The 9438-nt window shown below is 45.3% G+C and overlaps 1 protein-coding gene across 14 annotated transcripts in view; it reads left to right on the top strand.

The window, feature by feature from the left end:
• The first annotated feature begins 2928 nt into the window (after nucleotides 1-2928).
• Nucleotides 2929-9438, top strand: part of GRIA1 (glutamate ionotropic receptor AMPA type subunit 1) — a 289089-nt gene continuing 282579 nt past the window's right edge. For 6 of the 14 annotated variants that reach the window (XM_070569165.1, XM_008518180.2, XM_070569171.1 and 3 more), the window contains exons 1-2: nucleotides 3444-3948; nucleotides 6933-7070. In XM_070569165.1, coding sequence (XP_070425266.1) covers nucleotides 3867-3948; nucleotides 6933-7070 — 220 coding nt within the window. In that variant the 5' untranslated portion in view covers nucleotides 3444-3866. Of the gene's footprint in view, nucleotides 3949-6932; nucleotides 7071-9438 lie in introns of all 14 variants that reach the window. The other 8 variants (XM_070569172.1, XM_008518177.2, XM_070569170.1 and 5 more) reach the window with 5 other exon arrangements.

The raw sequence follows: 9438 nt of genomic DNA, 5'->3' as shown, positions 1-9438 counted from the left end.
CCTCTCTGCTATGTTTTTCTTGGCCCTTGCAGAGAAGGTACACTTAATATTTTAAAAAACACAAAATCCATATTTCTGCTTTTTTTTTTTGAAAAAAATTAGAAGATATGGCCACATGGGGCCTACATTTCCTTATGACAACAATCAGCTGCCATCGAGGGCTCGCAACCACTTTGTGACAGGGTGTATACCCTCTAGCTCTCTTTGTCCTCACTGCCCTCTCCCCAGCCCGGCTCACTGCATTCATTTCCCTGCTTGGCCCAAGGAAGCATTTGCATTTGAAATCCCTATGCAATACCATTCTCCTTGATTTGTGGTGTAAAACCAAAGACTAATAAATAAATCTCAGGCCATTTTGGCTACATGGTAATGGAACTTAAAGTACGCTAAATATACGAACCAGGATGGGTCGTGATCGATCTTCAGAGTAGATGCCCTGCCGTCTCTGGGGCACAATTGGAGCAGCATTAGGAGGACTTTGCCTCTGGCCTGTCAACTGCCTGGAGTCTCTCCATTAGACACTCATCCGTTTGGACTTAAAGGAACACCCATTGTCAGGCATCCCATTTTAAAGTGTGAAAAGTCTTGAAAGAAGATGAATCTAACCTTTCTTCAATGTAATAGAATGGAAAGGGAGGCTACAATAGGGGTGCTGATGTCTAGTCCCTGGTGTGCCAGTTGCTATGTCCCCTGAAGAAAAGCGTTTCAGTCTCAGCACCATTGACATTTTGGACCAGACAAGTCATTGTTGTGGGGGCTTCCTACTCCTGACCCTGCCTCTTCTAGGTTTTCCTGTTCCCCTACCCTCTCTTCCCAGTCTATACCACAGGCTCCAGGCGTCTGGAGCCACTAGTGTCCTCTCCTGCCACGAGCCCTTGCACCCTCTTGCTTTGCATGTCTTCCCTCAGCCCTCACTTTCTGCCTGTAATTTCCTCCTTCATGGCTCAGCTCTTTGGAAGCTTTGCTGGCTCCCCACAGACAGACGCGTTGGTTGTTTCCTACTTTGCTCCCCCAGTGGTGTGCATATCTCTATCAGAGCGCATGACACGGTCTGCTTCGCCTAACAGTTGGCTGGCTTCATCTGCCTTCCTCTTCTACTACATTCGCTTGTATAGAGGAGATGGTGCCTGATTCCTTTCCAGATCCCCCAGCAGCTGACTCCCTGTTGGATACAGACTAGGTTCTCTACCAATATTTGAACTGAAGAGACTTTTGAAGAGAAATGGGATAAACGGTTGAACCTAGATGTAACTTGACCTAGATGCCCAAGTTTGAAAAATGTAAGCTCCATGATTGTTTAATGATTGAACAACTATGTATTTAATAGGCCAAGGGGAGCCGTTGACCATATTTGAGCAGGGCAGTGACATAATTAAAGCTGTATTTTAGGAAAATCCATCTGATTATATGATTTATAATGATGGTAGAAAATGCATGGGTTTGACGCCTTCAAGCCCCCTTCCCCCAAAATAAGCAAAACAAGTCTTACTTATTAGAGGTGGGCATTGAGGTTTTCCTCATTAATCCTTGTAAAGGGTTTTGAGATCTTCCTCTTAAAGGTAACAGAAAAGTGTGAAGCTTTCAGTGACAGCCTAATTATTCTTATTACCAGGCACAAAGCTCAGAGAACTTAAAAGATCTCCAGGTACCATTCAAAATAGTAAGAGACAAAAATGCAAACGCAGAAATGAAATTATAAGATGGAATCATTGCATCATGGACTCTAAATGTTGGCAGGAACCTTGGAGGTGATCTTCCCTGATCTGTTCTCCTACCTTCCCAAGCGGATACTCACACTCCCTCTAGAATGTCCCTGCCCAGTGCTTCCTGCTGTTGGAGCCTAAGGGTTCAGAGCTTGGGCCTGATGGTAGAGTTTCCTGCTTTCAAATCCCCAATCTCTTCCCTGTTAGCCGTGGAACTTGGGTACATTATTAGGCCTCAGTTTCTTTATCTATAAAATGGGGATTAGATTACCCCACAGGCGTTTTTGCATGAGTAAATGATGTGTGCGCATTGCTCAGCATGGTACCCGGCACATGGTAAATGAATAAACATTAGCTTTAAAAATCATGTGAGTTAATTACTATATGTGAAAGTGCATAGCAAATCATGAAGCATCTGCCCTCTAGGTTGCTCCTAGCTGAGGGCCTCCATGGAACACAGTCAGATATTTCCTACAAATCCAGCCCTCATAGCTGTCCTATGAGTGTGTGTGATTATGCAATCTTTGTGAGAGAAGTGAGGCGTTTGGGGGTAAAATGGCCTAGTCAAGTAGCAAAGCAAAATCTATTCTCCCTCATTCTAACTGAGCAAAGGTGGATTTCCTTTTCCTGAATTATCATCTTTTGGGTGGGAGTTCTGTCCAGGCATGTGAGTCAACTGGTAATGCCCAGAGCATTCAAGTTCGTAAGGTGTTCCTGAAGGTCCAGACTCCATCTGAGTAGGTCTATGTCTTTATGATTGAAACCCCGGGGCCTCAGTTGTTTACATCTGTAAAATAAGGGTCTTGGCCACTTTACAGGGCTGGTGTGAGGAGAGAACAAGATAATGCTGTGAAGTTGCTTCAGAAACTGTAAAGTGCTCTCTGACTGTTAGTGACTGCTACTTTGCAACCCACGCTATTTCCCCAAACACAGCTGTTCTCTCTACAGGTTCTTTCAGCAGAAGCCCCTGTCCAGGAGGGTCTGTGGAGTTCCAGTTTACACCAGACGTGATCAGCGGCCGGAGATAACTGGAAGAAGCCTAAATCCTCTCACTAGAATCCCTGCAAAATGAGTCATGTAATTGCTCTGTGTAAGTATCCTTAGCCTTTATTGTACACCCACACGGTTCTGATGCTATAGACTCCTGTGGCATGCAGGGAAAGGGGGAAGGGGCCCATTTTAAATGCCTAGGATTTAAGAGACCACCAATTCTGCTTATAAAGGCAGACAGGGACAGCCAAAGGTCCAAGTCAAGGCACCTGCCAATCATTCCAGATCCTTTGGTTTGTCTTTCTGTCATTCTTCCCATTAAGGGCGGTGGGACTTTTTTTCACTTTAAAGCTCCTAGGAGGGATTTCTAGGGTCTTCCCTCAGGAATTAGTTGTAGGAATAATTGGGCCAGTGGAGTGCAGGAGATATATCCAGCACAGCCCGTGCGCTCCTAGAAAAAGTGACCTAGATCAAGCAGTGGATGGATGGAGGACTATTATGGGGACCCCCTGCCACCTACTGACTTACAGCTGAACCCACATTCCCAGTAGCATCTGCCTGGCTGGGGGCTGGGCAAGGGGGGCAGAGAGAGCTGAGGAAGGCGGGGGAAGATGAAGGGGACTGCGGGGTTGTCCCTTTCAGGACGGAGCTCCCTGTATCACACCCCCTCACGCACCCACCCACCCATCCATGGGCACACACAGAAAGGAGCATAAGGTGAGGATGGGGAGGCAGGGGCTGAGCGCGAGAGGAGGTCAGCTGTGGAACTCTGAGCTGGCTCCATGGATATTAGCATAGAGCTTGCTGCCTGTGTGAGTGTGAGGGGGAGAGCGAGAGAGAGCAAGGGAGGGAGAGAGAGGCAGGCTGCGAGAGGAGAGGAGAGGAGAGGAGAGGGAGAGGGGGAGCGAGCGCTCCAGCTAGCATGAGGACGGGCTTCTCTCTTCCGTGCTCAGTTAATCTGGCTGTCAGTTGGTGTTAACGCTGCAGTTTAAGTGCTCGGATTCCAAGGGAAACAGACAAACCTCGCAGAAGGAAGGAAGGAAGCAAGCGAGGAAGGAAGGAACTGCAGGAGGAAAAGAACAGGCAGCACAGAGAGAGGAATAAAGGGAAGGGGGGAAAACATCAAATCTATGATTGGACCTGGGCTTCTTTTTCGCCAATGCAAAAAGGAATATGCAGCACATTTTTGCCTTCTTCTGCACCGGTTTCCTAGGCGCGGTAGTAGGTGCCAATTTTCCCAACAATATCCAGATCGGTGAGTGAGAGGGGCAGCCTGGGGAGGGACTTTCTGGATCTGGCCAGGTTTTATTTGGGTTGGGGGGGGGGGTCCTGTGTCCCCCCGCCCCCACTGTGGGCTGTTGTGCTTGGCTATCTATTGACAGCTGTGATGGGAGGAAGACTTGGCCGCCAGCACAGGGAGGGGGCTTCTCTTGATCGGATGAGGGGCAGAAGGGAAGTGTGCACACACACACACATACACATACAAACACAGGTCCTCACACACCACTCACACTCTAGGCATGAGCATGTGAAATGGAGGAATCACTGCTTTGGAGGAAAAAAATCAGGCTGTAGCAAGAAAAGAGGTGGTGGGTGTTTAAGGAGTTAACTCTGTTGCGTGGTCCATGGTGCCTGATTCCGTTTATCGATATACATATGCGTGGTGTGTGTATTTATGCGTGTGATTATGTATTAAATATGCACATATATATTTCATTGAGAGAGGGGTGATTTCTTAGCTGGGGCAGAGGAAAGAGACCCTCTAAAAGAAGGAGTGAAGGGTGCTGGGTTTATTGCAGCCACTGAAATAATGCCAAAAGGCCCCCTACTCTAAGTCAAGGGAGCTCTCTCTCCTGCTCTGGGCTCCTCTAGCTGCCTTCCCGCTGCTGTCTGCCATGCTGGGCTGGTGGTCCCCACACCCCCAGTCCTGGAACTTTCTAGCCTGCCTTTTCTCTATTCCTTCAATCGTCCCCTCCTCTTAGATTTTCCGTGCACAGACACTGCCCACCTTCTACACACACACAAACACACACATACATATGTTCCTCTCCCCTCCTCTTAGCTTTCCCTATCACCGGGCTCCATCCTCTCAACTTGGAGGCAGGTTTCAACATGCTGCATGCCTTTTTGTTCCCGATTTCCCCTTCCCAGCTGTCATGCTTCTAAAAGGACCCCCATCCTCTCTGTATTTACGAGGCAGCTGACGGACATTGCTCCTCCTCATAATAATGGGTGAAAGCAAAACAAACTGGAACAATAACACCAATAACAGCGCGTGTCCACAAGGGCTCAGGGAATTCAGTGTGACTGGCATCTTAGTGCTATTTGTGTCCCGGAATCAAGCCAGCTGCTTTGCTTGGAGGCATCTTGGTTGGTTTGGTTCTGTTTTCTCTCCCCTGATGAGGACATCGCTCCATCAGGGAAAGTTCCTATTACTGGTTGTCCGTGTACTTCATGTGAGTGTGTGTTTCTGGGGGGAGGCGGTGCAGGTGGCATTTGGTTGGACACACATGTGCTGCAGTATCAGTCTCTTCTGGCCTCTCTAGCAGGCTGGCTCCGCGGGAGGTTGGGACAGCCATGGAGTAACTTGCTTTGTTTCCTGACACCTGTTAAGCTACATCCTGAAGCGTGCCTGTGTATGTGTGTTAGTGCCTTTTACACACAAAACAAAACTTCCTGCCTGGGAGACACTTCCCTTGCAGCCCAGCCTGTAGCCGCCTACCTCCCCCCATCCCCCCTTTCATTCACTGCAGGGTGAAAGGACTGGGAAGTGTTTGGGGTGTGGTCAACTAGGGGGGATGGGGGAGTATCAGAACCAAGAAGGAGTTTTTGGTTTTTACTCTTTAAAATGGAGGCATATGCACATGTGCGAATCACCTGCTCTTATGTCCAGCATCGTTTATGTCGGGACCTACATGTTGCCCATACTTTGCTGATTGGAAATGCTTGTCTTGAGATATGTGGATTTGCTTTTTCCAAGTGTATTTGTGTGCATCACCTTGGTTATAAATGCATGGGGGTGTTTTGTGTCTGTGTATATGTTTGCTCATGTATCTCTGCAGATTTTTCATCCTATTCAGCCCCAACTTGCTTGTTCAACTGATAAAATCATTGTTTTTGTTTTCAAAGAAAAGGTGGAAACATTAAATTGTAGAACAGATGCTGAAAATATCACCGCCATCAGGTAGTACTTGATTCTACTTGTACGATCTCTCACAAAAGCCTTACAATCCCTTTATTGGTTGTACAAAACAAACACGGCCCCACTGTAGAAGAAGTTAGAAGTGTATTACATCGGAACTGTGACTCCTGTTGGATCCAAGATAAACTTCTGTGTAAACATTCATTATAGTTCAGTCTCTGGAAAAAGCTGATTTTAATTCACAGACGTGTATTTTAATTCATCTACGTGTCCACAGGAAATACAAGGGTGAGACGTATACTCTAGTTTCTTGGAACAGAAGCCCCGATAGGCACCTTTGTTGTGCTTTTTACTAGAGTAGAATGTTTGTATCCACTTGACAGTCTTAAGCCCCCACATCTTTGAAGCCAAGGTTCTCCCATGGAAACACACACAATGGCAATCCCTTATATAACCAGTCGTTCCTAGGTAGCTGAGATTATGAGTGGCAAAAGAAGCAGCAAAACACTTTGCAGAAAATCAAGAGTTTTCGGAGGAAATGAATAATAAACCTTAGATGTGGTAGCATAGTTAAACTGCATGCAGATCTTGACAGGTCAAAGACCAGAGGTGTCAAAGCAAACGGTTGTAGCACTGGAGAAGCCCACAGGGTCCCAGAGGTGATTTCACTCTACAACATTTATTCACTACTTCCTGTAAGGCCCTATGGTGAGAAATGGGCCGACAGGAGAAAAATGAGACACAATAAGAGCTTATGTGCGTACAAGAGCAGAGGCCCCCCGGGTGGTTTGCCTAAGGGAGGAGGAAGAGAAATGCCACCATGCTCCTGTTTCCTCTGACCTGAGCTGAGTTGGGGGCAAACAGTCAAAAGTTTGCGCAGAGTCATAGATGTTAGAGGCCCTTGTCACGTAAAAGCTTATCTGTAGAAGTTTAAACCTCAGTGTCCAGTTGAGTCTGTTTGAACTATCATCCCGTTACTAAAGGCTACAACTAGTGAGTTTGCACGGGGAGAAGACAAGGGCCCATCTGGGGTGGGCTGCTGAGGAATTAAACCTGTCTCTAGCCCAGATACCATGTTGCATTTTCTTTCCTCCTAGGGGGATTATTTCCAAACCAGCAGTCACAGGAACATGCCGCTTTTAGATTTGCTTTGTCGCAACTCACAGAGCCCCCAAAGCTGCTCCCCCAGATTGATATTGTGAACATCAGCGACAGCTTTGAGATGACCTATAGATGTAAGTAATTGCTTCTATTTCTGAGATTTTTTCCTGTGATCGACCAATGAAAGGAGGACCTGTGAGTAGGTGGTGGCGTTGCAAAAATGACTTGAGTTGTCATTTGTCTTCATAAGAGAAAGCCCTTCAAGAAAAAATTCCAGAGCCTTTTGAGTGATTCCATCAGTTGGTATTTTAGATCCTGCAATGCTTCAGAAAATGAATTTGCTTTTTCGCTGTCAGCTAACTTTAAATGCCAGCATGATGGGTACTTGGGTTGACTGCATCACCCCTACCTCGCCGAGGTTTTCTCGTTCACTTGAGAGAGTTTCACACGTAGGAGACTTCTGAGAGACGTAGGATTAAAGGTTCTAACTTGGAGAATGTGGTTTAATGCTTACACCTTTCCTGTGCACAAGTTAAAAGGAGAAAATGTCCCTGTAGCTTGGTAAAAAAGGATCTGTGAGAAGTTATATATCTGGCTTCCCACTTTGGGAAATGACCAATAATTATTTTAAAATTGTGCCTTGATTATTTCCAAAACGCCTTGACGTCACTGACCACTTAAGACACGGTTTGTAGGATGGCCTTTGAGCATAAAACAGAACAGAAGTGACCTCAAGAAGGAGAAGGGAGAGATAAATCTCTGATGTCTGAAATGAATGAGTTATCAAATATGGGCAACAAACATGATTCTGAGTTTTTCTCATGACTAGGACTGAAAAGGAAACCCGTGCGGTTGCATGACTGGGATTTTATGACAGATGAAAGCATAAAAATTAATCACTAGAGACATTTTCCCTCCGGGGATTAAGCTCAAGTAGGAATTTATGGCATGGAAGTAAGAGCTGAATGGGCAAGACGAACTTGAGACTCAAAACCGGATTCAATTAGCACCATCGGCTTTGTGTGCCACTGTGGACTTGGTGACTTCTGCTGAGCTATGGACAGTTGAAGGCAGAGACCATGTTCCTTCCTCTCTTTCCCATGTTCCCTCATGGTGGGTTCTCAATGATTTGAACTGAATGTGCTTTGGAGACTCATAGTGAGAATTCAGACTTCTCCCTCTTCCTAAGACCACTTGTAAGATAAGTTGATATGAATGCCAAGAATTATAATTATACCAGATTGCATTTACTGAGTACTTTACTGTGTGTCAAGAACTATGATAAGTATTTTATAGACAATTATAGTAATGCTCATTATCGTTTATTGAGTATCTACTATGGCCCATGTAATGCACTCATTGCTTTTTATGTGTTAGCTCATTAATCCTCACAGGTGACCTGCAGAGCACTGTGTTATCTTCTTTTTAGAGACGAGGAAACTGAGACTGCAACAAGTTATATAACTTTCCCAGGATCACCTAAGAAGTAAATGGTGGTCTTGTGACCCTAATGTCCATGTTCCTGGCACTGTGATAGATACACTGATCCTTAGCGTAATCTGATCAATTATACTGAGATTACCCAAGACACAAAAAGGAGTTTTCAAAGTCTTGTAAGGCAGTGGCCTGATAAAGCACCTAAGGCGAAAACCTTGTACAGCGCTTCAAATTGTAGCTGTGATTTTGCACAAAAGTGACCCATTGAATAAGTAAAATAGCAATTCTGCATTCTGGTCATGCTAAGGTTGAAAATTTTGTCTACTGTGTTACTCATTACCCTTAAAAAAGAGCTGAAATTTAATTGTTGAATCGTAGTTCTGTGAAATCATCTCCCTGAAAAGCTAGAATAATACTGGTAGGTGTTTGGGTTTCAGATAACCTCCCATTCCTTTTGCTATGGCTTTGGAAAGGGCCTTTGAGGGGAGCATTTGGTTGTGCGCATCAACATATCTAAAACTACCTGAGATTATGGATAATCTTTTGCATGCATATGCTAATTTATTTCCCTGGGAGAGGCTCCGTAGCTTTTGTCATACTCTATAGCTTTTGTCATACTCTCAAAGGAGTCCATTACTCAAGAAGGATTACTTGCTTAGGGAATCAAGAAGAATAAATGGCTGGCATGTGTATTCATTCATACTGCTGAGAACTGTCTACAGCAGAGCTTGGTGGAAAGAGATGTTAACTGCTCTCCTAGTGTCAAGATGTTGACTGGCAGGACAAGATAATAAGAGACCAAAATAGGAGGAAATGTTCTAAAGCAAAAGGTGGTGCTTCTGTACCGTTATCTTAAACATGTAAGACTCGATCTCTAATAGGGTTGTTGGCCATTTATTGGGGAGATTGAAATATGATATAGGCAACGTTATCCTTTGTGGTTAGTGAACCTGGAGTGAACAGATTTCAGTTCTGGAACTTGATTCCTGCCATATACCAGGGTACAGGTTTCTATGAATTTTAAATGTTTCTTCAATGCTGGTAACTGAGATGGACATTGGAAAA

This window comes from Equus przewalskii, chromosome 13 (assembly GCF_037783145.1).
Source record: "Equus przewalskii isolate Varuska chromosome 13, EquPr2, whole genome shotgun sequence".
Classification (NCBI taxonomy): domain Eukaryota; kingdom Metazoa; phylum Chordata; class Mammalia; order Perissodactyla; family Equidae; genus Equus; species Equus przewalskii.
The sequence above is the reverse complement of the archived record's forward strand: the minus strand, read 5'-3'. Positions and strand labels throughout refer to the sequence as shown.